Source organism: Chlamydotis macqueenii, chromosome 2 (genome assembly GCF_036417535.1).
Source record: "Chlamydotis macqueenii isolate bChlMac1 chromosome 2, bChlMac1.mat, whole genome shotgun sequence".
In the NCBI taxonomy this organism is placed as follows: Eukaryota; Metazoa; Chordata; class Aves; order Otidiformes; family Otididae; genus Chlamydotis; species Chlamydotis macqueenii.
The window spans coordinates 50,951,439-50,978,171 of NC_141557.1; the positions used below are offsets into that span (position 1 = coordinate 50,951,439).

Sequence of the window (26,733 nt, forward strand, 5' to 3'; positions counted from 1 at the left end):
GGCACTCCCAGCCCATTTTGTCTGTCACCAAGCTTGAGGCATGTGCTGTATCAGAGTGGAGACTCATGTTTTCCAGTGCTATTTCCAAAGCTTTTACCTAGGAACCAGTCACAAACACAGTTACTCTTAGCGTATGTTCTTCCCACAAAGAGCGTACAGAGACACTATTTTGTGTGGAAAATGTCCATCACAAACTGGATACATCTTTGAAAGATATAGCACAGGCATGCTATTTCTCCAGTTAAAAAACAAAACAAAACAAGAAAAAAAAAACACCTAACCCTATGTAGCACTAAAGGAAGTCACAGGTACCTTGATTTTGAAGTTTTTTACCAATCTGGTACTGATGAGTCCCAAAGTCTGCCCTACAGGGATATAGCTGAGGTGCAGCAACACAGAGAAAATTATGTTGGGACCTTCACTGAGGATACCGGCCTGCATGTGCCTGCAGAGGCAGGTGAGGATGTGACTATCCTTAACCAGCCATCACTCCAGTAAATCCCCAAACACCTAGAGTACAATTACAGGAAGAGAATTATACGGCTGTAAAAAAGGGGATGAGTCAACTTTATTTTTATCTTCTGCTTGTCAATAGATTTTGGGTTTGCCAGGCTTTTCTTCTTCTAAAAGGTTCAGCAAGAACTGAGCTGAATGTTTATTTCTTTGACCTGAAAATTCGGACACTAATAATGAAGTGTAATGCAGGAGACACACACTTTATGAAGTTTAGCAAAGCAAAAGAAATACTGTGGTTCTAGGAGGATGGCTTTTGCAGAAAGCTGATATTGAAAACACTAGTGTGTCTAGTGATGGATATTGTGCTCCTGCTGCTCTGTCCATCTGCTTACAATTGACTTCCAAATAGCTACTAAATGCAGCATTTTTCTGTTATATGTCTGGAACAGAAGCTTACTTTAAAATCTCATTTTAGAGAGAATATTATCTGGAGATAAAAGCACTGTATTTATAAACGTGCTGGAAATTATACCCTTTCTAGGAAGATGCATTTTAAAACATTTAGGTCTCTATTTCATGCTGAATAAAGAGAAAAATAAATCCCATGTCTATCTGTAATCCAGTAGATATCTATTTGCCTACAAACTCCAAAGCCTTCTCAGGTTTCATTAAAATAACTGTTTCGTATTATATATTTCCTACTAAAAGAATTCAGCATTTCTTTAAATGCGGGTTCAGGATGTCCCAAACACTTATCCCACTGACTTCTTTTTTTGCACCACTAGAAAAAAACCCAGGATTTTGATCTGTGAAAATCTTATTAAAAGCATTCTCTAGCTTTCTTCTCAATCTTGTGAATTGCAGATAAGTTTCTCCCAGCTAGTACTGTGATGACTAAGATGCTGCATTTTGGGGGAAATAAGGTAATAATTTTGTTAATTTGGTATGTCCCTTGCAGCTTGACAGAGTAGAAATGCCATACAGGCTTTTTTAAAAGGTTGTGCTTTCCTCAAGAGCTCTAAGGCTTGCTTATTTTTATACTTAGAATAAGAAAGTCGCCTGTGGTACTTAATGCTATCACAAGAATTTGAACAGCATTAAAGTCAGTATAAAAACAAATACCCAATTCCCCTTCAAATTAAGGGATACTTCAGTCCTTTCAAGCTTTCTGGGACTGGCATTTCTAAAGGCTTGTATGAAGGTTAGGTTTCCAATGCCCTTTTGTGCACTGATTTTGAAAATATCTTGCCATAGCAACCCTGAACCTTCTTCCAGTTAAGCGTAGCTTGACATGTGTGCATTTAGCATCAGCCACGGCTTTGGCTGCCACGTATTTCAAGGTAGGACACATTTAGGAGGTGAGGACATTCCTTTGAAATGAGACCCATCTAAAGCGTTTGAGGCTAAAATATGGCATTTGTAGCTAGGCTAGAATAACTTTCTAATCATTCTCTGCTGAAATCTGGCATGTAGGCTGAAGCATGATTTCTCAGCCAGAATAGTCTAAATGGTATTTAAACAAGGCTGTGCTCAGAAGAGGTTTAAGCTAAAAGCCAACGTAGACTCACCTCTAGAGTGGGACTTATTTGCATCTGAGAGTAAGTGAAACACAGTCTGTTAGACCGTGCTTTCCAAACTAGATGTCTACAGATTTCAAGGTCTAGCATTCTTCTGAGATTTCCGTTAACTACTCATCTTCACCCTTCAGTCCTGATATATCTGCAAAAGTCTGGCTTTAAGTGCTTTGCTGGAACAGTGTCAATGCTAAACGTATATACAGTTTTCAAACGCAACTATAATTCTGGGCTCAAATGTTCCTTTCCAAACCAATTTGCAACTCAATTAGGTTCTGGCTAATTCATATTTAAGCTAAGTTTGCAGGGGAAAGAAAAAAACAGTTAAAAATTACTGGGACTTGTCCAATGAAAATATTGTTTTGGAGAGCCAAGAGGAAATAATGAGAGAATTGGTCATAGAAGGATTTGTTTTAAAAATATTTAATCATTTTTGGGCTCTTTTTGTACGCTTAAATGCTATGACTTATAAGAGATCATATCTATAGTTTGTTCTGTGCTTAGTGACTATTTCAATATTTCTGTCACCTTTAATGCAAAGCTACGAGGAGGCAAATATTGCAAATGGCCAAGCCGTACCGTACCCCTCTGCTTCTGCTCATTGCTGTGCCCTTGAATTAAGTGCTTGTTTGCACACAAAGCTATCAGATTTGACGAAGGCAGATTTGGAAGTTCCCTCAAGTCTTAACAAAAAAGTAAGTATATACAGATACACACAAAGACACAAATATATATATATATATATATATATGCAAGAGAGAGAGAGAACCAACTGAAAGATAATTAATCCAGGCCCATTTTCACCTTGGTAACTAATGCAGATCTACTCTAAGTAGGTCAAATATGCTGTTACATGCTTTAAACTGGCATCTGCTGTGCATTAGGCTGCTCAGAGCTTGGCTTCAGGATTTCTTCCCCCCTACAACCCTCCTTTTCTCACCCCTCCTCCCCTTTTCCATGCATCTCCCCGCATCCTCTTACAGTCAAAACCTGTAGGCATATACTGAAGCATAGCTCCCATTCACCAAAATGATAATTTTCTAGGAATGAGGACTTGGTGGAGACTGCAAGATTTAGAAGTTCTGTGGCTCCTCAGTTACTCCTGACTTTCCCGGAGAAAGAATTACCAACCTGTTCGCTGTTCATAGCAGGGAGGGTTTAAGAAAACCCCACAATTGCTTGAAAATAAAATGCAGCTAATAAATTACACAGATTAAACTGGCCTGTAAGTTCTCTGATTTTATGTTTTGACCTTCTTTTGGTTGATACCTTTTTCATCAACAGTTTTTCTGTATGAGCACACTGGATTTATGCATTTGTCTTTGTGAGTGTACCCTGGACTAGGAGAAGCTGCGAATTTACTCCATGTTCTCATCCTTCTGAGGCGGTGCCATTTCTAGAGGCCATTTTTCTTGCCTTTCATTGATTTTTGACACATTCACAAATCAAAGTGGGAACAAACAGGGTACTGTGTTTTGAATGTGCAACATGGCTTGCGCCTGCATAGATGCTTTTGCAGAGGCCATCACTTTAAAAAAGTGTTAGGGACTAATACCAGCAAAAGCAGAAAAGGGTAAAGGTTACATCTATTTGTATGGGAAGGTTATGGCAGACCATGTGGTTTTTTTTCTCCCTGGTCCCTGCCATGCTCAGGGTCCTTTCTTGCTCTGTTGCTTCAGTGCCACCTTCAAAATTTGTAGTGAGGACCAGACAGAAGTTTTTAGGGGGTTGAATGCTTGCAGTTCATTCTTCTGGAGAGGGCAAGGGAACTTCAAGTGCATTTGATGCTATTCCTGTAACATACATGCTGGAGACATCATGCTATCATCTCTTCCTGCGCCCAAGGAGACCCACCTTTGGACAGGATGGATGCTGCAGCAAACAACTGCTGCCTTGGTGCTCTGCACCTCCAGCACATGCTCCACATCAGTAGTTTTGAGCTCTTCCAGAATTAAAGGGTGCCAGGAGATGTGATTTCGTTTGCTTTTCCTTCCTCTGTCTCTTGATCTGCCTTCTTACAGGAGTCAACATTTTAAGTATATGCACAAATAATTACCACTACAGGTAGAGTTTCAATCGCTCCCATCTGGCTAATGCTCCAGCTAAGAAGTGCTCCAGTTTGCTGAAAGGATTTTTGTCTGTGAGGGTGAAACCACGTTGATTTTTAAAATTTCTCTTTCAGAAATCATTTGCTAATCTCCCAATGGCTTTCACTGATGAGCTTGACTGGCCCCAGTTCTCAGAGATCACTGGATTTCTGAACTCCACCATCGGGTAAGCAGGGTGGCCAAGTCCTAGCAAGTCTCAAGGTCCCTAAAAGCACAGCAAGGAAAAAAAAACACAGTGCTTGAAAGGAAAGATAAAAATGCTAGTCAACTCTGCTTCTGTTCTTTCTAAAATCAAGATCAACACTGGATTTAAGGATTTTTTAAAATCTTTTAAATATATAGACAATGCACTATTCTCTAGCCCAGTCTTCCTGAAATTCAGGGTAGGTTTTAGAACTGGTCAAACTGTAATTTAGAAGCTGAAGAAATAAAAACCAAACTTGTTTTTTTCAAGATTCTGGGGCAAGTTGAAGAGGAGCATTGCTGAAACAAACAAAAAAAAATCAGCATTATACTTTTCTTAGGGTTGTTTTGTTTTTTTTTTTTTGGCGTTTCACTGTATTCATGACCTACCTTAGACATACAAAATAAAAATTATCTGAAAGTCAGGCCAGAACAGGCACTGTTGACGAGAGTACCCTTCAGTTCTGGCAGGAGTCAGGGGCCTTTTAATGCTGACCAGAAAGAAGATTAACATTTTTTTTTTTTAATTTACAGTTAAAACTACAGTCATTTCAAGGTGTTTTCTTTGTGTTTTGACATTATTTTCCTTCCCTTCTGGCAGAGACTTCTTCTTTTCCATCTGTCCCTGCATCCTTCCCCATCCACATGAGCCAATGTAACACAGCAAATTAGGTCACAGGCACTTCCAAATTCTTCTTTTGTCACTTCCCTGTAAAAAAAAAAAATAAAAAAAAAAAGGAGGGAATAAGGATTTCCCCCCAGAAAAGGCAACAGCATGAAATAACCGTGGAGTTACCATTTATTCCACTGTTTCAGTAGCAAAAAGGAAACAGGAGGAAGAGGGAAAGAGAAAAAGAAAACCGAAAAGGATAATGCTGATTTTTGTTAGTTTCAGCAATGCTCTCCTTCGAAGACCTTGGGCATTTCTTATGCAGCCCATTGCATATTGACTTGTTGGTGTTATCATGCTTTTCTATGTAGGTAGTTACTTTTTGTTGCTGGTTTCAAATCATAGAATGGTTAGGGTTCTGTTTCTCTGCATTTGTCCAAGTTTGCTGTTCTTAAGCCATGATATTTAAGTTATCTGATTCCTTTGGTGTCTAAGTTCAAACACAAAATCAGCAGCCTTGGTAGACATGACCATGTATTTCTAGCTGGGAGCGTGGTCTTCTCATCAGCTTCCCTTTGGGCTGTTATCCTTTTCATACGTGTTTTCATTTTTCTCGACAGTGCAAAGTAAAGGAGAGAACTAATCACAATCAAGCATAACCTGTTTTGAGATCAATCCATCCAAGATTTATGGCATTGGGAAATGAATGCCCTGACAGTATTTCTTCTCTTTTATTTATTGTTCCATAACAACCTATTGAAAAGTCAATTAGTGAGCAATCAACAGGATTGTTTTGATAAATTATGTATAACAAAAAGGTTTTTTAACACCTTATCTGAAAGACCAGGATAAAAGCATCCTGGATGGAACAATTTCAGAGAAACTCTCCATCAATTTATAGTTTGTGAGAGGATATCTTGGCTTTTATTTAAGGCCACTGTGTTCAAGATGAAAAAGATTTATGACCACAAAAAACAGAGATTGTGAAATAGAAGTATATACGTAACTGGAGCATAGAGTTGTTCACAGATGAGAACATACTTCATTTTCAGTATCAGCTGTGTTTTCATCAGCATCATATAAGTTTAGCTGCTTACATTTTCTCAATTTGTTTCAGAGGCTGGACAGACTCTCTGTATCTACGTTTACGCAGGAGAAATCGTTGTAATCACAGAGACTTACAGAACATCTCTCAAAATGGTATGTTATTTTTTTTTCAGGTTTTTTTTTCAGCCTTACTAGTCTGATACCTGATGCTGCACTAATGAACATCTTTCAGAAACAAAGAGAAACCCCTTCCCAATCGCACTTACAGAAAAATAGAGAATAGCACTTATTTAACTCAGCGTCTTTTCTTCCGGTCTAAGTAGGGAGATGTGTGACTTGACCACTTTTATCCGTGCACTCACCATGAATTTCCACTGGGATAAAAATAAGTGTACCTCACTGTAAGTCTGTGGGGAGGTTTTTTGGCCATGACTAAAAGAGGGGAATTAGAGGGATGTCACTAGTAGTGTTGGAGCTAAAAGGTTTGCCTTCCATCTTCTCTGGAGGCTGTGGCGTCATCTCTGCTTGCTTGCACCCCTCCGCTCCACATTCTCATGAGGGATGCCAAGCAGGCCCTGTGCTGCACCCCACAGTAGGACTCACAGGGCTGCCACACTGGCATGCAGAATGGGCACAAAACAGTCATCAGTCTCATAGGAAGGGTGCCCATGATGTCCTGTGAGCTCCTTTGGAGCTGGAGACCAGCAAACAGAAGTCCTCTTGAAGAACTGGGAAAAATGCACCACTGACGGGGCATCTTAATGTGCTCTTTGAACAGATTTTAAAGAAATGATCAAGAACATACAGGTAAACCAAAATTCAGACAAAACTTAACGCTGTTAAGCTTAAATTAATTAATTAATTTTGTGAGACTGGCTTAACATTTTCTTTCTGTGAAATAATATCCTATGCAGCAGACCTAATCTACGTAAAATTAAGGAAAGTGTCTTGCATGGTACCTCACAGGAAATGTTTGTGTATAGTGTAGAAAAGGAAGATTAATACAAGAAATAAGAGGTATGTAGAGAATCAGCTAAGCAAGGAAGAGCAGTGAGTTTGAGAAAGAAGCCATGTTCCTCATGCATCTCTCTTGAGGTTAACGCTGCTTAACATCTGGAGTGGTGACCTTAGAGCAAAGACCAAGGCGCACGCTTGATGGCATGTGTGAATGATGCAAAACTGCACAGTGTTAACCTTCCTGAAGCGGGACACACTCTTACACAGGAATAATTTAGATGAGCTTGGGAACAGCAGTCACAGCAACTGTAGCACATATAATCGTACAAGACATGCATCTCAGAGCTAATGACAGTACTCTTGTCCATAAGCTAGTGGTTCATCGGCCAGAGGTGGTGGAGAGAAAGAGGCACTGGGGTGCAAAGGGGAATTCCAAGGAACAGCTGGGAGTGCAGGATAGAGTTGGAAAGAGACTGTTGTCCCAAATCTGGGTTGTTTACCCAGAGAACTGATCACACACAGAGCAGAGATATTTATTTATTTCATTTCTGCACAGAGATGGGTGCTAGGTGGTAAATTCACAAAGTTAGCACATCTGGTTACAATAGCATTACATATTTATATAATTCAGAATAACAGTTTCACCTTTTGGTCACACCTACTTAGCTACAATTGGTTAGTTCTTTTCTTACATTCATTTAAAGATACGATACTTCTTAAATTTACTGTGCATGTTCCATGAGTAGAGGTCTTTATCTGAAAAGGTGGCAATTTTAGCACTAGAGGTGTGATTTTCATATTGTAATGAGATAGTCCACTTTGAGGACACTAATTAGTGGGATTTCACTGACCATTCACAACCTTTATCAATGTTATGCACCTGCAAGGATATACATCCCCTTAGTTTCATAAATATTTTCATGTTCTGGATCCGTCCTTATCTTCTTGGGCTTCTTCAGCAGGTCTGCTCTCCTTGAGCCTATCTTGGTGTTTCTTTGTTCCGGAAGATTTACGGCATCATCCTGCTCTTTCAGGGCCATGTCTGCCATGTTACTTTTTGCTTGTCTTGGTTCTTCCTTTCCCATCCAGATTCCCCTTCATCCCAGCATAAGCTCAGTGAACATTATCTCATTTCTCTCTCAACATCATTCTCTTTATTTGTCGAAGGCCCCTGTTCCTTGTACCTTCTATCCTTAAACAAGTTAGTCATGAAGACTAAGGAGATTGCAAGATGCATCACGCACAGCATTTTCTCTAGCAACAGGGAGACAGTCCTTCCTCACATAAGCCACCAATAAGACCTCAGTATTTTGCCCCTTTTGCCGAGGGAGGACTGACTTTGGTGGGAATAGATACAGAGAAGGGCTTTGGGGAAGATTAGGACAATGGAATTAACATCCCATTCTGAAGGGATGTTAAGACCCTTTGGCAATTGAGCAAAGCAAAAATTAAAAGGGATTATGGTTTTGAATCCTCTTGAGGCATAAACAGCACAGAGTGGGAACAATGGTTTAAACTGAAGGATAGTTCTCATACAAGAACATGGGTTTTCTTTAATCCTACCTCTATTTGGAGGGGAAATTAGAAAAAAAAATACTATCAGGGAGTGAAAACCCTCAAAACAGAGGAGTGGGGGCAAAAAAGAAACCTTGAGTTATTTCAAGATAGACTTTCATTAAATTTGTCAAAAGGGTTGTATGAAGGGATAACAGTAATCTCCCTTAAAAATTAAGGTTTATGATGTTAGCTTTTGTGTGTTGGTGATGTCCCCAACAGCAGGTTTAAAAGATACTTGGTTATTCTGTGATTATCACATTGTGTTTCTATTGTATTTAATTAATTTTCATGCTTCAGAAAACTGGCTACAGAAGCTTGGGAAAATTTATTCTCCTCGGGTAGATAATTTTTCTTTATGGGATGCTCTTCTTCTCCAACAGATGAGTCATGTAGGCTGCAAGTGAGGAGCACTGCTGCCCCTAGTGCAATTTAGAAACTTGTTAAATGCTCAGGATTTCCTGCAAGATTTAGGAACAGAAAGGGTCTGCCCTAGCCCCCCAGCTCCAATAGACAGAGATCTTACCAGGCAGAAGAGGTTGCACAGACAGGTAGCATGATGCAAAGATCACTTCCAGGCTCCGGTGGACATTTTTGCCTAAAAAAAAAATTGCCTTCTGATGCAAGCACCAATGCCACTGGCAATGCCTGTCATATGCCTTCCTCCTTCCTGTGGCACACGTGGTGCTCCTGAGGCTGTGTATCTTCTGCACAAGTGTTTTACAATATGTTTGATGTCATGGGCTGGATGCTTCTGACTTTCTCATCTGTAAGTTGCAGAGCACTAGAGTTAGTGGCTCCCATTATTGCAGTTCCCTAGATATGCTTTCTGGTGAGAGAATTTTAAAAAGGCCAAACTAGGTGGCCAATGGATGACTATGTGACAATGGTTCTTCTCATTTATATCCAGTTCACCTCAGTACCCAATACCCTATTACCTTGTTCTGCTCTCTTTACATTAATGGGGTTATACTTTCTGCTCTTCCTTTTTCCCAGTTCCCTTATAGACTTTTAAAAAAAATCTCTTCTTACTGTGTGCATCATTCCTTTTTCTCTCCGATTCATGTGTCTCCTTTCCACTTACACTTACAGACACCTACAGGATATAAAAAGAGGTGAGCCTGTGTCAGGGCAAAGGACTCTGAAGAAAATTGAGAGGGGAATTTTAAAAAGGGAAAAATTACAAGTGATAGAAAAATCCCAGAATATCTTCCCTCTGTATCTTCTCTTAACCATCACACTGACACTGCATTGTAAAGGTTTGCTCGTATTGCCTCATTTGGTGTAATACATGGATTTGACAGACAAACCGTTCAGTGGATAAGGAATTGGCTGGATGGTTGCACTTGACAGGCTGGAGAGGTGGGCCCGTGAGAACCTCATGAAGTCCAACCAGGCCAAGTGCAAGGTCCTGCACATGGGTCAGGGCAATCCCAAGCTCAAATACAGGCTGGGTGGAGAATGGATTGAGAGCAGCCCTGAGGAGAGGGACTTGGGAGTGCTGGTGGATGAGAAGCTCAACATGAGCCACCAAGGTGCGTTCGCAGCCCAGAAAGCCAACCACATCCTGGGCTGCATCAAAAGAAGTGTGGTCAGCAAGACAAGGGACGTGATTCCCCCCCTCTACTCTGCTTTTGAGAGACCCCACCTGGAGTACTGTGTCCAGCTCTGGAGCCCCCAATATAAAAAGGGTGTGGACCTGTTGGAGCAAGTCCAGAGGACAGCCACGGAGATGATCAGAGGGCTGGAGCACTTCTCCTGTGAGGACAGGCTGAGAGAGTTGGGGCTGTTCAGCCTGGAGAAGAGAAGCCTCCGCAAAGATCTTATAGCAGCCTTCCAGTACCTAAATGGGGTTTATAGGAAAGATGAGGAGAAACTCTTCAGCAGGGCCTATTCTGATAGGATGAGGAGTAATGGTTTTAAAGTAGAAGGAGGCAGATTCAGACTGGAAATAAGGAAGAAATTTTTCACAATGACAGTGGTGGAACACTGGAACAGGTTGCCCAAAGAGGTGGTGGATGCCCCATCCCTGGAAACATTCAAGGCCAGGTTGGACAGGACTCTGAGCAGCCTGATCTGGTTGGAGATGTCCCTGCTCCTTGCAGGGGGGTTGGACTAGATGACCTTTGAAGGTCCCTTCCAACCCAAACCATTCTATGATTCTATGATTTAAATGGCTGCTCTTAGCGTTAGTTAAGCAAAAAGCTGGCCACCAGCCTGACTTACCTCTACCTGGGACATCTTAACCTTCCTCTGAAAATGATACTTCACAGCCCCACATATACAAATGAGAGGACAAGACACTAGAGGTGCTGTTCTGATGGGGGAGGCGTGCAGCTGAGAGCCAGAGCCCAGGGGTGGCAAGCCAAGCTGGAGACCAGGACAAATACTCATCTCCAGCCCCACCACAGAAGCCCCAGCAGTGTGTCAGAGTTCAACACGGAGGGACTTTCTCCCGTTGCCCTTCTCAGGACATGCATCTTCACCCTGGAGGAAGGCTTCCCCATCCTCCATGCTAGTGAGATTTCTGCTTTCCCTTTGTTAAAAAATTCCGTTGAATGTACTCACATCAGAATTGCCAACGTTCATTTTGGGTGACCATCTTTGCTCAACAGGCACCCCACAAGATGCTTGGTATATGAGATATAGATTAATAATTTGTAACAAATCTGCAAAGACTGTTCCAACTACTTTTACAGCAAAAAAAAAAAAAGGAAGCAAAAGATTAGAAGTCAGTAAGCCATTCTTGTCTGCGCAGCACTTTTGGTGCCATCTGGACCCAGGCTCTTTCAGTGCATGTTAGTGCTGCTCCTGGTCAGCCGCACAAGGTCTAAGGGTAAGAGAATCAAGAAGTACAGCTCAAGTATTCCAAAGTTTATGAAATCTGGGATCACTCCCAAGTGGAAGCAAACTCAATCCTGACTCCTCAACCAAAACTAAAAAACCCCACCGGTCTGAAAATGTTTGGAAGGCAACAGAGTGGGATGCAGAAGAGATCCAGGAATAGCTGTCGAGACATTTAACAGTGTAATGGTAACTGCTCTGCCTCATCTTTTTTTCTCTCTTGAATGTTTTCATCACAGATTCCATCCTGCATCACAAAAACTCCCTTGAAGACTCCATTTACCCATGAAAATAGTTCTCTAAAAAAACTCTTCATTTTCTCAATGTTTTTACTGATTTGTAACTATGCTAATGCTTTCCACAGAGCTGCTTATAACTACCTGCACTTGCGGAGGTAATACATACCCAGGAACAGCTTCTTGGTTTTTTTGTAAATATATTTTTAATTTCTAGAGATCCCAAAAGTTTATTTGGGTTGGGACTGCAGTCCCAGTCTGGGAAGCCGTGCGGCAGAATGGTTTAACAGAGGGGTATTGAACTCTAGCTGAAAGAAGGGTTATTAAACAGAAAAAAAAAAAACAACAAACAACCCAACTGGTAGTAGTTATGTTCCAAGCCATATTTTCTAAGGATTTTGTGGGGCTCTTATTCTGCTGAAAAGAGCTTCTCAGCAGAAGGGCTGGATTTTGAATGGAGCAACCCTCAGAGAGATTTAATGATTTTTAGCTTGGAAGAACTGGATTATTTGAAACACAAAGGATTCCTTGATATATGCAGTTGGCATCACTGTGAGTGATGATAACAAAGGCACCAATATTAAAATGCAAAATGTATTATTGCTACCTTAGGGATTTATCTCTTAGATCATTTCCCTGTACCAATCCAGCAGGGATTTAATGATGTTCTGTCCAGAAGTTTCCTCCCAAGAGCTGCAGGGAGGACAGCATTTGCTCCTCAAAGCAAGCTTCAGAGCACAATGCAGAAAAGAGGAGAAGAGAGAGAAACCAGGGGAAAGCTGAACGAAGAATAGAGGGAGTGTAATACAAGAGGAGAAGGAGTGAGAAAAGAAGAGAGTGAAAATACTGCAAATGTAGAACCCGTAGGGCCTGCTTCTCTGAAGTTCATGTTTCTATGCGTTGCTGTGAGGTGAGCTTCTTGCAATCACAGTCCTAGATAATCTTGAACAAAGCAAAAAGCCTTTTTTGCCTCCTCGTTTGCTATCACTCTTGCACTTCAGGTGATGGAGTTTGATTTGTGCTCTGCGGATAGTTGGGATGTACACGTATAGCCTTTAAAGACCTGCTAGTAAGTTTTATGCATAAAAGCTTTCCTAATTGGGAATGCTTTTCCCATTCAAGACATAAATGAAAGATTACAGACGCTCACAGATGCTTAGGTGCAGCTAGCTCTTTTCCTGGAGGAGAAAAGATTTGCATCCAACCATTTGGGTGAATTGCCATTGCCATGCAGAGCTTCTTGGGAAGGGTGCAGCTGGCCTAATACTATTTTTCATAAGTCTGCCACTCGTAAGGAGAGTAATGCAGACACCTAAACATTGGTGTCTAGTGCTATTTAAGATGCTTTGCAGTATTTGTCCCACTTCCAGCTGCCTCTCCAGAAGTGCACAATCTCTCAGGCATCCTGTGTTGTATCTGCCAGCCCTGCTGCAGGTGTCTCGGCTACTCTCGGATGTCAAAAATGGCACTTGGTGCCTATGTTTAGGACCTGAATCAGTCCCAATGTAGTATAGCTGTGAGACGCTTACTCTCTCAGAAGAGTAAGAACAGTTTCCTTTGCAATTTATAGGGAAAGTTAAAAGTAGATTGACTGTTGACAAGTCAGGTTGGCTGGTTTACAAGAGACTACTATGTTCAACAGATGGGAAGAAGCTGCCAGATTTGGATTAAAAGCTAGATTCAATCAACCCAGTATTTAAAAGTATTTGATTTTCTACAGTCTGAAGTACGGGACTTGGGTAAGAGGCAGCAGGTCCCTGGATATAGCTTTACTTCCAAATGTTAGCACCCAAAAAAGGTTACAGAGATATCTTGTTCTATTTTTATTTTTAATGCTTCTACATTCTTGGATATATGCAATGAAGTTGGGTTTTGCATTTCATTTTGTTTGTCACTGTAATGATGATGTACTATTTCTCTTATTCCCACTACGTGTAATCAGGTGGTTCTTCAGGAAACCTCCTCTATTTAATAAAAAGGTGAGTGTTCAAGTGGATTTGAATGCTGACTGGGGGCACAGAAGTGTTGCTGGAGTCCTATTTCTTCAAAAGAAACAAGTAAAGCACTGTAAAGAATTCATTTTGCATAAGTGTCCCCACAGCTTCCCTTGGCCACTGTGCTGTTTCTTCTCTGGTATAAACATTCATCAACAGAAGAAAAACAGGTGGAGATGTCACCATCTCCAGGGCCTTGGTGTTGGCCTAGTTAAGCCAGCAGAGCATTTCCGGTGATTTTAGGGAAGAGACTAAGCCTTTTCCTAAATCTGTGCTTTGTGTCCCCCTAACTGCGTTACTGCTGATTGGCAGCAATGTAGACAGATATGGGCAGGACCACTGTGTTATCTCCATACGGATGTGACTGAGTAGCTACTGGATAGTGAGAGGCAGCAACTCTCCTTTTCAGATTAATTTGGGTGGGCTGTGGGGCAGTTGGGTTTGGTTTAGTTTGCTTGATGCTGACACAGTTCACATCCTAAGGGATTTATTGTTCTCTCCTCCAGAAAAAAAAAAGTAGTAATGAATCCTTGCCCTCTAGTGCTGAACTTCAAACCACATCCTGATTCGATCTTGAGCCCAATCCTACACATAAACTAAGTTGTCAGCCAAACATAGTCATCTTCTCCCATCTCTGATTAAAAACTTCCCATCTTGATTTATATCTTTGCCCTGAAATGAAACTACTTGATTTGGCTTCTGAATAATACCAAGAAAATGGAAAGCCAGCAGGAAAAACAGTGAAAAGGGTAAGTTCAAGAGGGGCAAAAGGGAGAAGTGAAAAAAACTGTATTTAAGAAACTTGACTAAAATATAAAACTACAGGGGAAAAAAAAAAAGAAAAAAATAGTAATCTCTCCCCAACGTAGAATCATAGTCATCTGAGCATTGGCCAAATCTAAACGAGCTAATTCCAAATGTGATCTCATACAAGCATGGTGTGTGATTCAGTGATTCAGACACTGAGGACGTATTTCCCCATTAATATAGCTGCGTATTTATCTTACAGCTTGGCCAGAAACCAGCTGTTGGACAATCCAGCCATAGTTATCTATGCTACAATTGGGAATGATGTCTGCAATGGGTAAGGTGTAAACCAAATTAACATTTATAGCATCATAAATTTTACTTCTTTAGAGTACTGCTGGCTGCTTGGACATTTATGTCTCATTGCTTTGCGCTTCCCCATGATGACATTTTTCTTTGCTATTGGTCTATGCTTCATTCTTGTTTTTCTGCTGAAAATACTGGTTGTTGCCTTACCTGTATTTGTCATAGCCAGTCCTCATTCGGAGCTTGTCTTTCTTTCTTTCACATGCTGGTGATAAAGTGACCGAAGGCACATCTGAAGTAGAATATATGTAACTTAGCAGATGAAATGAAGTATAACAACAGCAGGAAGGAGGAGGGTGGGGGAAGAATTTAAAAGCATGTATAGCCGTCTTACCCAGTGTGTCACCTCCTGTCAGGAGGCAGAGCTTGACTGGTTTACCTTTTTTGAAGAATGACAACGTAGTCTCCTGTTGAGGTCTATTTTCACCCTGCCTCTGTTGCACACTGCCTGCAGTCTTTGCTGTGCTCTCCTGATGAGGTGTTTTGTCTTTCTGGCCTTACTCACGTCATAAGCACAGCAGGAGGATGAACTGAAGCTTTCAAAACTAATAGTTCTGGCACTATCCATTAGCGATGCTCACAGGGACGCCAAGAGGTCACTAGCTGGATGCTTCCATTCCTCCCAGTACTGGGAAGGCAGAAAACACCTTGCAATCAGGCCAAGGCGCAGCATATCCATACCGCAGTTTGGGTTTTGCAAGTGGTCCAAGTGCTGTTATTAGCGTAATGTTGTTTTCACCATGATGAATCTTCAAGTTTTCTTTCAAGTGGAAGAAATAAATCTGACTTATGCAGAGACTTTCAAAACACTCATTTCAATAAGTGACACACGCTCAGCTAAGTCCCCTTCTGAAGCTTCTGAGCAGTCTCACCTGCAGGTTGTATAATGAATTCGGATCTATTATGCAGGCTGTCAGACTTTGACGCTGAAATATCCCAGCTTTGGTATCCTAAAATGTTGCTTAATAACAAGTGCTTGGGTTGAAACTTCACATGTTGGGTGTTGTGCTCTGGATGGGGATGACCAAAGGCCAGGCAGGGCTTTCCCTGCCACTGCAGGTCCTGGGACCCCTCGGCTAGAACAGAAGTGGGACCACAGGGGCCACCTTTTAGGTCCTTCCCTGGCACCACCGTCTCCCTGGCCACATGTGGGCAGCATGCAGAAATAACCTTCACCCCTGGCATCTCCCTCTGGTGCTCGTGCTCTCTCTGCACCTCTACCCAGAACTGCCAAACCTGCCCTCAGCACCACCCTCCTGTTCTGGGAAGGGTGCACAAATCCTCAAAAGTAACGCCACCACCTTTGGGCTGAGTGGGAAAAGCAGTTACAGACCTCCTGCTACTTGCAGACAAGACTGTCCTGGGTATCTGTTTATTGAGAAGTTTATGGAAGTATCATTACAACCACCCCCAGGCTGATGACACCCCCTACTCCACCCCCCCAAATAGCACCTTCCCTGAAGCCTGTGGCACCTGCCATAGAGACTTTCGAGGTGTCTTCTCCCAGGCTTGGTCCAGGCTCTGTTGTGTAGATATTTCAACTCTGCTGTTTCACTGGCATTGCTAAAAGCACCTCCTTTTCCTTTGTTTTATTCCTCATTCTGCAGATTATTCCTTTCACTTCCACTATGTCTAACACTGCTTTCTATTCTTGCCTGAAGTAAAAAGAAATTTTCCACAACTGTAAACCATTTTGGCCTTGCCTCACCCATTTGTGTGTTCCAAACCAGTATTTACTACTTGAAACTCCACTGTCTTTTTATCCCAGCATCCATTAACTGGCAGAGACACTTTTGTCAGCTCAAATTCTCTCTGCTGTCTGTTTTCTTCCAAAACATTTTCCAGCATCAGAAGAGGCTATCAGGCTGTAGTGACCCCTGTGACTCCAGCAAGGAAAGATGCTGCAGCTTCTGTAGCAACATGCTGTTTCCATGTTGTGGGATGTACAGCAGAGAGAGATTTTTTCAGCGTCTGGTCACTGTGTACACACAGTGCCTTGGCTCTGATGTAGCCACAGAGGTTACAGAGGATGTGGAGCATCTGATGGGCTTGACTTCAAACCTAGGGCTTGAAAAATAAAACCTTCTTCAAGGACAGCTTTCAACTGCACTAATAGACCCTTTCTGGCCTTATCCTGTACTTTACCTTCAAAAGACAGCAGTGTGCTGAGCACACTGGAGACACAGCTCTTAGCCAAAACATTGTTAAAATGCCCATATTTCATCCGGTGTGAAGAGTCGGGCAATGAGTAATATGGATGTTTGTAGAGGAGAAAGATAATGAAATTGGCAGCTTGTCTTACGCGTTCCCAGTAGTCCCCACTCTGTGGTGTCCAAACAGGGGGGTTAGAAAAATAAAGACAGATGGCAATGATATCTCTCAGCCCACTGAGGTGTAAATGTGGGACACACAAACCTGGAACAAAAAAAAATAATAATGAGACAAGAAAATAACAAGCACCAGCAGTCTCAAATGCTGTACAATTATTGCACGTATTAGCTATGTTTAGGGTAAAGCATCATTTGTCCAGCCACTCTTTCCCAGCTTTGCAGTTGCATCTACAAGAGACAGAAAGGTGAGAGCAGCCCTTATTGTAAGGCTACTGCTGCTGCACCCCTCCAGCTTTAAGAACAGCATATGAGGGTGCAACACCTCGAGCCCCTGTGTCCTGGGCATGCCACCCCTCTGCAGTGAGATGGAGCTGAACTCCTGTACTGTGGATCCAGCTCTGCACGTACATGCATGTGGCATGTGCAAGCATGTGCATGTGGCGTGCTCACCCACCAGTTGGCCCCGTACATCAGCGGCCCAAACCCTGAGCATGTTAACAACATGCAGGTGGAAAGCAGACGTATGGCTGAAACAGGGGCTGGGGGGATATTTATTTGGGTTGGGGCCACGGGAAGGGGGGAATCGCTGCCCCACAGGACATGGCAAGGCCAGGCCTACAAACCCTGTGCAGAAGGAGGGTGGAGAGTTGTGTGTGGACTATGCCAGACCCCAGAGGAAGTCCCTGTGGCAGAGGAGAGCTGGGAAAGCTCTGCACAGATTGCACCAGGCTGTCTGATCCCTCTGTGTTATACGTGTGCACAGCTAGAGTACTCACGGTGGTAGGACACCCAGGAGCTGTGTGCACAAGGATATTACTGTGTATCTGTGTATTTTAGGGGGGGCAGGATGCGCTCTCTAAAATACCAAGATCCAATACAGTAAGAATCCTACCTATCAGATTAACATCTGCTTGCTATGCTCTGATGTAATGAACTGTGGCCAGCACCAGTTTGCAGATGTCCCAGATGGGCAGAGGCTGTCACTGGCTGCTGCCTCGTGGAGGGACCACGTGAGGGTACTGCAATGACCCCTGGTCCTCCCCCAGGCACCTTGAAGTCCTTATGGCAGAGCCCAAAACCAACGTGCCTACAAGATGGCTTGTTCCTCACTCGGTTTTAATTTCATAGCCTGACCCAGAAAGGACATGTGAAAAAATGCACTGAAATATCTGCATTACTTCAGTAGAGAATGACAAGAGAAAGTGGAGCTATGAATGTCATATTAATTTCGGCTCACACTGACGCATTTACTCATGGCAGAGGCCTTACATCAGAGCAGTGTTTTGAAATCAAATGCTGCAATACCTGCAGGCAAAATGAAGTAATTTAAGGGCAAAACCACAGTCTTATCTCAAAAGTACCTTGCTTGGGTGGCTATCACAAAGATAAGCCTGAACCTTAATGCTGTTTTTCAGTTGCTCCTGACCAGAAAGTCTCAAACGTTTCAGCAGCACATACTGCATTAAGATAAATTTCTGGGCCCAGGGAACTCGTTTAATTATTATTTTGTGTGCAAAACGCAGCCCACTGAAGAATCCCAAATCCTTGCTGGCAAACGCAGTTCTCCCACACAAGACTCAGCATACCACACCCCCGCCCTTCCAGGCGCAAACGCTTCTAATACCTTGGGACAGAACAGCAATGCTTTTGAAAGCTCCTGCTTCTACAGTGCTCACTGACAAGAAATCCTACCTGATTCCCCAGCAGCTTACTCGGCACTGGAAGCGTCAAGTTTGCCCTTCTCTTATCCCTGGGAAGCCATGAAAGAGATTAAAGGATTTTCCCAGGGAAAGGACCTGGATGGAGGCTCCTGGCTGCTAAGCCGTACAAGCCCACGCGGAGAAAATGTGGGAACCGCATCTTTATGCACTACTTGGAAGGACATCCTCTGTCTTTCTTTTTGAGCAATGAGATCAGCTTCTCAGTGGGTGTTGAGGCTTTCTCTCTGAAAGCCTTGGTCCAGCTGAGCTGCACTGCCAAGGCAGGACCAAAACAAGAGCCTGCCTCCCAAGGGGCATGGTCCATGCCATGCTCAGCCACACACATTGATGTCCTCCAAATCCTGGCTATGGTGCCCTTGCTGCTATTTCTGGGGGCTCTTTTAAGGGCTTCCATTGCAAATGCATGTCTTTATTGTCTTTCCCAATCAAAAAAAGGCAACTTATGGATTTAAATGCTCTGCTCCACGTGCCCCAAGGAGGGCCAGGCCACCCTGGAGCTGCCTGGGATTTGTGGAAGCAACACAATGGTGTCCTTCTTTCTATCCCACTGACTCTTCACTCTGAGAGAGGGCAATGGGACATGTCTGGACAGCGAGAGGCTTTTACCTTGAGCTGGCCCCACTCTGCCTCCCAGGTGTTGCTGGAGCAGGGCCTTGTGGAACTGGGGTCTTCCCCATGCCAGGGACCCATGGGTCCTCTCTTGCTGGGTTGGGACAGGCTCCCTGGGGCAATGTTCACTCACTCACTCATAGCCCCTGTTAGGGTCACGTGCGCCATGAGAGTGTGGCAATAGCTCTTGCAGGGAGACTGGGTGAACACTTTTCCTGTTATAAAGCGGTTGTTTTAATAACATAACTAGAGCAGTGTTCTCCAGGCAGCCTGGGGTGGTTTTGCTTGTTTGTTTTTCTTATATAAGTTGAAATTTATTTCAACTTAAGGATTTTATTATTTCCTCCCTCCTCCACAGCATTTACAGCTAAATGCAAGATGGGAAGGATAAATCTGAGCCTAGGCGTCTGGCTCAAAAAGATTCAGGCCTGCTGGTGAGCCACAAACCATGGGTGCTCAGTGCATGTGGGACACTGACACAGCTCCCATGACCTAATGAACATTTTTGAGGACTATTTTATCTTAAATACCTCCTCCCTCCAGCCTTTTCCTCCTTCCTCCAGTCTCCCATGTTTGTTCAGACCCCAGGGCTGGTCTCCTGCCCTCCTGCAGAGCTGTAGTGAGAGGCATAGGACACGTGCGAGACAAAGCTACCTTAGATATTTCTACCTGGCATAATCAAAGAATATGTTGGATGTTAGCTACATGCAGCAACCCATGAGGAAAGAAGTCCTCCTTTCACCCTTTTGTAGGGCATCCCAAACTCTGAAGCCATATGTGTAGACCCAAACCATTTCCCCTGGTTCAGAGCCAAACCATGGAGGCTCTTAACCAAGTGAAGCAGCACCCTGCATCCCCTTAGGGCAATGGATCCTCTTCCTGCTGAAACTTGAGGCAGAAATTAGACCACTTGAATGTCAGTCATAGACTGGAGTTTGATAAGTACATCAAGGGTGATGTCTTTGCAGTCACCAAAAGCATGGATTTTTAAGGACTGCAGCTAGGCAAGTTCCTGGGTTTGCTGTTCAGTAGGGCCTGTTGTGATAGGATGAGGGGTAACGGTTTTAAAATAGAGAGAGGTAGATTTAGATTAGACATTAGGAAAAAATTTTTTACAATGAGGGTTGTAGGACACTGGAACAGGTTGCCCAGAGAGGTGGTGGATGCCCCGTCCCTGTAAACGTTCAAGGCCAGGTTGGATGAGGCTCTGAGCAACCTGATCTAGTCGAAGATGTCCCTGCTTCTTGCAGGGGGGTTGGACTAGAAGACCTTTGAAGGTCCCTTCCAACTCTAACCATTCTATGATTTTTATGATTCTATGAACTACAAAGAGCAAGGCACCAGGGTTACCAGAGTAGTTTTACATGGATTTTTTAACACTACAGGAAACCAATGTGACCATAGTCTGTTTTACGGCTCTGACTCGCCTCTCTGCGTTGTAAATAAAGACTAACTCATTTTCAAATTATGGAATAAAACCGGTAGGAGAGCTAAGGCTTTTTTTCTTTACGGAGGTGTGCTGGGTCTGGCTAGGATAGAGTTAATTTTCTTCATAGCAGATCCTATGGTACTGTGTTTTAGATTTGTGACCAAAATGATGCTGCTAATACACTTTTTCAGCTGTTGCTGAGCAGTGTTTGCCCAGCATTGGGGCAGTCTCTGTTTCTCACTCTGCCTCCCCAGTGAATAGATCGGGGATGTGCAAGAGCTGAGGGGAGGACACAGATGACCCAGACTGACCAAAGGGATAGTCCATGCCATGTAACGACATGCTCATCAATAAAAAGGGAGAGGAGGGGATTTTAGGGCGCGTTAGCCATCTTTTGCTCAGGAACTGGCTGAGCATCGATTTACCCATGGGAGGTGATGAGTGATTGCCTTTGCATCACTTCCTTTACTTTTTTTTCAATCTTGACCCCCAAGTTTTCTTGCTTTTGCTCTTCCCTTCCTTCTTTCTTCTTCTCCTGTCTCACTGAGAGTTGAAGAGCAAGCGAGCAATGTGTGATGCTTAGCTGCCCACCAGGGTTAATCCACAACAGGAGGCCACTCTGTAAAAAAGGGATACATCTGTCTGTTTTTAGCAGGGAGAAGGGTTACACTGAGGGAGGTTTCTATATCACTTCTGATTTCGGCAATAACAAGAGAATAAAACACATAGCATCATTTTTTAAGGTTTTATTTAGCCAACTTAATATGGAAAAGCAGTAAAGAAGAAAATTTCACTGTTTCTGGTGCCTTTTGAGGGGCAAAGGTTTACCTGACACAATGTCCTGTTGGCATCCTCTTCTCCTGCAGGAACCGTGACACGCTGGCTCACATGACTACACCCAAAGAAATGCTCTCCAATGTGATGCAAGCTCTGCGATACCTGGACTCTCGTCTTCCAAACGGCAGCCACGTGATTTTAACAGGCTTGGTAGATGGTCGCTTTCTCTGGGATAACCTGCATGACAGATACCATCCTCTAGGTAAATATGAAATGTTGTGGGGTATTCCTGGTTATCTGCTTGCTCATGTTGCCTTCTCTCTCTGAATTATTTATGAATCTATTGACAATTTCAAGAAAACCTGACAGAGTGGAGGAGGTCTGAGAAATATGAGACAGATGTTGACTGTGCAGTAGAAGCAGTAGAGCCAGCTTACCATCCTCAGTGCAAGACTGGGAAGTTAGATGGCAGACTCCTAACCTGCTTGGTCCCCCCCAAAGCTGGACCCTCTCAGCTCCAAACCAGGATTAATACAGGCTGTGGATGTGGAAACAAGCTGTTCTGCCTCAGCCTTGGCTCAAAACTGTGGCCAAGCTGCCTGCACTTCATTCTGGTTGTTGTTACAGGTGGAGCTGGACATTTGGTGAACACCTCCATTCACTGACTGATGGATGTCTTGGTAAAACAAGACAGGAGATGGGCCAGGACAGGAGATTAAGTCAGGAGGTTGCAAAAGACTGGTTAGATATTAAAGAAATAAATTTTCCAGAAGCGTTGGGTGCCTGCCTCCTCCTACCCTGCCTACAGATGTGATGACTGAAACCTTACACCATGTGCAGGCATGTTTTCGGGCGTTCCATCCAAGTGAAGTTGCTGTAAGGTGCTTTGGGGAAGTGTTTTCAGAGATTTGGAGGTTTCCTTTGGGAATCGGTTGTCTCAGAGCATGCACGAAACCGTATGTCTGACCATTAACAGACCACTTGCTCCATGGCTTTGCCCTATGAAAAACAGAAAGGAGGGACATCGTCACAAGGGGCTGCATTCACACGCAATTCCATGTGACATCCTTGGTTAGTCTGATGGCCGAGCCTCTAGAATCAGTGTGGAAACATTTCCCTGGGGATGTGGGAGGTTGTGTGCTGGGGAAGCTTAGAAGCTGATTGCAGAACCCCTTCTCTACAAATTCATACCACCTCACAGTGGATAAAAAAGGTGAAATATTTCATGCAGGTGGCAAAGAAATACAAACCAGCTAAAGTAAGTCTCTTGCTCTCCAGTCAAATGTGTGTAGAAGGAACCATCATGGCCGCTCTGCTGTCAAATTTTAGACCAAAAGTGTGGTCTTCTTTTTATTTGGATAAATGAGGCTCTCTTGCATCTGAACAAATTGAAAGTTGTTGTCATCTTAGTTCTCGTCAGTAAAGAGAGAGAGAGAGAGAGAGAGGCTAAATCATCTAATCAAAATGGTAGCCTACATCTTCATATGATTTTGGTGGCCACTGGGTACCAGAACTTTCAACAGACTCTGTGCCATGGTTTCCCCAAGGTTTCCCAGTCATTGTCAGTGGCCCCACAACTTCTGCGTTACCTACTCTGGGTTATTTTACCCCTCAAAAGTACTTGCTTCTTCTCAGGAAGTATGAGGTCTCCATTTCTATTCCTGATACCTTGTTACATTTTTCTCTAATAAGCACTATACTCCTATCAAGTGAAAGCAGAAAAAAGAAAAATCTTATCCCTTTCAGGACAGGGGGAGCTTGTGATAATTATTTTTTAGTCACATAAATACATTTCTTCCCTTGAGTGCATGTTTATCACAAGGACAGTTCCTCTACTCGATATCTAATTATCAGAGACAACATATAGCATCTTTTGGCACAAGCCAAATCAGAAGTGATTAGCTACAGGACCAGTTGGAAATTTTTCAGAGGGGCTGACTTGCCTTGGAGGGACCCAATTAATCCCAAGCAACATGTTTTGTAGCAAGGTACCATTTCTGGCAGATCCTCTGACGGGTTGCAAGCAGGTTTCCCCACTTGGCTGCCAGTCAGGCACAACCAGACGTTGCTCTGGCTTTCTGCCGAATCCCTGGTCCCCCTGACAGCCCATCCCAGAGCCTGACGCTTTCAGGTTATGTTGGTCCAGGTCATCCCCTCCATCTGGGAGTGATATGAGATCTTTTGCTTCCCATCTTTTGCTCCTTGGGCAGCTGATACTGCTGCTGGGTGATGGGCAGCCCTGAAATAGGCAGGAATTGCATCTACATCACAGAGCTGGTGCAAAGCAACCTGAGGAGCCCGCGTCACTTGGGAGAGATAGTACTTTGCAGTTCCTGAAACAGCAACAACAAAAATTGCATATTTCAGCACTGCAAAAATAACGAAGTCAGATGGGATGATCAGTGCGCTACAGACTCAGAACTGAGTGGCTATTTAATTTCCCTTCTGTTTGTAGATACCAAAGAAGCAAAAAGGTCAAGAAAATGGGTAATTTTCTCTACAAGGCAGGCTGTTGCATAGTGCAGTGAATTTTAGGGAATCTCAGCTGGATGTTTGACTCAGTGCTTGAATTTGCTCACCCACACAAGCATATCCACTTCCCTCTGTGACAGCAAAATTGTTCTTCCCTTTTAGGGCTAACCTCTCCGAGGTAAACACAAAGCTCAGAGTACGTAGTGTCAGCTCCAGTCTTCCCTTTGGCTTTGCAACCCCTGCATTTGTTTGGGGGGAGACACATTAATGAATAAAATATCAGTCATGCACCTGGGAGATTGGCACAGGCTGTGGTGATTAACTCCACACGCAAGACAAATCATCCCCGGTGAAAGGCTGGAGAGGGATTTGGAAGAAGTGAAAGTGGCTCTGCATGCTGTAGGGACATGGGCATCTTAGTGGGAAGAATACATCAGTGCCACCTCTGTTGTGTCGTGGCTCTAGTGGTGGGAGGGTAACCTGGGGGCAGGTTGGGGCTTCTTCCCACCAAGGAATCTAATGCATGGGGATGTACAGACCTGCAAAATGAAGTTACAGATGCAGATGACGTTTCCCTCTCTGTGCTTTGCAGGGCAGCTCAACAGGGACGTCACGTACAGCCAACTTTATTCTTTCCTTGACTGCCTCCAGGTAAGGTCTCTGTCTGTAGCTTAGGAGCCCCCCCTTTCCTCTCGGCCCTCTGCTAAAGCCCCGCTCCTCGTGCCTGCCCAGGTGAGCCCCTGCAGCGGATGGCTGACCCCCAACGAGACCCTCAGGAATTTGACCTCAGAGGTAAGTGTCGAAGCTGCTGCATGGGATCATCTTGTTGCATAGACCCTCTTCCAGTTTGCTCTTTCCCAATGTCTGAGGATATAAGCCTAATATCACAAAGGCAAGATGTCAGCACATATTTTTTCTTCCAAAGGTGGGGAGAAGATGCAGAAACATCTGTACCCATCCTTTCAAATGCCTCTCAGGCTCTGGGAAGCAGCATGGCTAATTTAAAGGAGTCATAAATGTATTCCCTTACCAATCTCACAGCTGCCCAAATTTATTCTCAAGGGATGCAATCTCCCTGAGACAAAACTGTTCAGGTTCATCTTCTTTAAGGAGAAAACATAACCTGACATAAAAAGTAAAAGGCTTGTGAATCAAGTAGCTGTGAGTATGAAAAGCCAGCTGCATAGATTTGGCTGGCGGTGGGAGCAAGAGCCTTACCCCTTCTTCATGTGAGATTTGTGCTAATCTTCCTCAGACACATTTCTGTGGACTTAATCGCCAGATGGTGCGACCAAGGAGCATCCAGGCTCAGTGCAGGAATGGGAACAGACAGAACAGAGATGTCTTAAAACTCACCCTAAAAATCTGGCTGCAGAAGTGAATGTCACATAATATCAGCCCCTTATTCCCTTACAGTACAACCTGATTTTTAATCCTAGCACTCCCCTGCAGCCATGTAAAAGAGCCGATAACCAAATATTGTCAAATATGTTATCTCTGTGTATAGTTGTATTAATGTTTGCACTCACTAAACAAAAAATATGGCCTTAATTTCACCAAAGCTTACATATGTGTTTCATTTTATATCCTGTCCCTCTTGACTTCAGAGAAGGCAATTAAGCACATTCCTAAGTCTTTGCAGGATTGCAGCTTATATATTCATACCAACAATACAGAACATACAGTACACGTAACTTCTGTCCATGAACAATTCATATGTCTGCAGGGTATGAATTAATCTTCTTTCTGAGCCCCTGTCTGAAGTTAATTGTCTATGTTATTATCCAAACTGCACAATTTTAAATATTTAGGAGATCCTGGTCTCTGTTACGGCTGTAGAAATCACACTGAGCATATCAGTTAGGTAGAGGCTCAATTTACTCTGCTGAAAGTAAGGGCAAAATTTGGTCTGGATAGATAAGCATTAGTACCCATGACAAACTAGTAGGAAGGATAATGAGAAAGCAGAACATTTTTCCTGTAGAAAAGTTTCCATTTTCTTTAAGAGGAATGAAAATGACTGGCCTGCCACTCATCAAAAGGCCTCCGAAACAGAGAAATTCAGAATATTTATATAAGCGTAGAGAGACCACTAAGAGAGGTCTCCAGTAAAATAACAATATGCTGTATTAAACTTATTACATCACCTGAAGCCTCAGTGCAACCTGCAATGGCGTGTTGTATGGTGAGCTGGGGAGCCCAAAGGCTGGTGGTGCTCGTGCAAGTCCGTGTTACGATGAAGAACCCCATTTCACCTCCTTTCCCCCAGCTAAAACATCAACATTAGCTTCCAAAGTCCTGGCCACGCATCGGTGGCAAAAGCCGAATCCATGCAAAGCAGCGTGAGTGGCAATGAATCATCATTAAATCGCTTGATTTTTGCAGAGAGCTTTACAACTTTCCAAAGTCCTGAAAGAAATAACGAGATCTGAGAAATTTGCCAACTTTGATATTTTCTACATGGATTTCCCACTGAGACAAAGTAAGTTGCTTTTTTCCTGTCTTTCTCACAAAGCATTTAGTGAAGTGCTGGGCTGCTAATACGCTCCTCATATTTTAGCTCTGTACAGGGAGAAGGGCAGCGTAGCCAGCCAGCCTAGGTGACCCTGCTAGCAGGGCTGGGGACAAGGTGGGGGAACCCTTAATGCCATCTTAATGCATCTTAATGCCATCTTCCAGCTTCCCTGCTTGGGGTAACCGCAGACCTCAGACAAGATGA

The 26,733-nt window shown here is 43.4% G+C and overlaps 1 protein-coding gene across 2 annotated transcripts in view; it reads left to right on the plus strand.

Moving 5' to 3' along the window:
- Positions 1-26,733, plus strand: part of AOAH (acyloxyacyl hydrolase) — an 82,736-nt gene that overhangs the window by 46,346 nt on the left and 9,657 nt on the right. For both annotated transcript variants that reach the window (XM_086741661.1, XM_086741660.1), the window contains exons 13-20: positions 4,213-4,304; positions 6,049-6,131; positions 13,512-13,548; positions 14,573-14,647; positions 21,632-21,804; positions 24,607-24,665; positions 24,747-24,806; positions 26,400-26,496. In XM_086741661.1, coding sequence (XP_086597787.1) covers positions 4,213-4,304; positions 6,049-6,131; positions 13,512-13,548; positions 14,573-14,647; positions 21,632-21,804; positions 24,607-24,665; positions 24,747-24,806; positions 26,400-26,496 — 676 coding nt within the window. The remainder of the gene's footprint in view (positions 1-4,212; positions 4,305-6,048; positions 6,132-13,511; positions 13,549-14,572; positions 14,648-21,631; positions 21,805-24,606; positions 24,666-24,746; positions 24,807-26,399; positions 26,497-26,733) is intronic.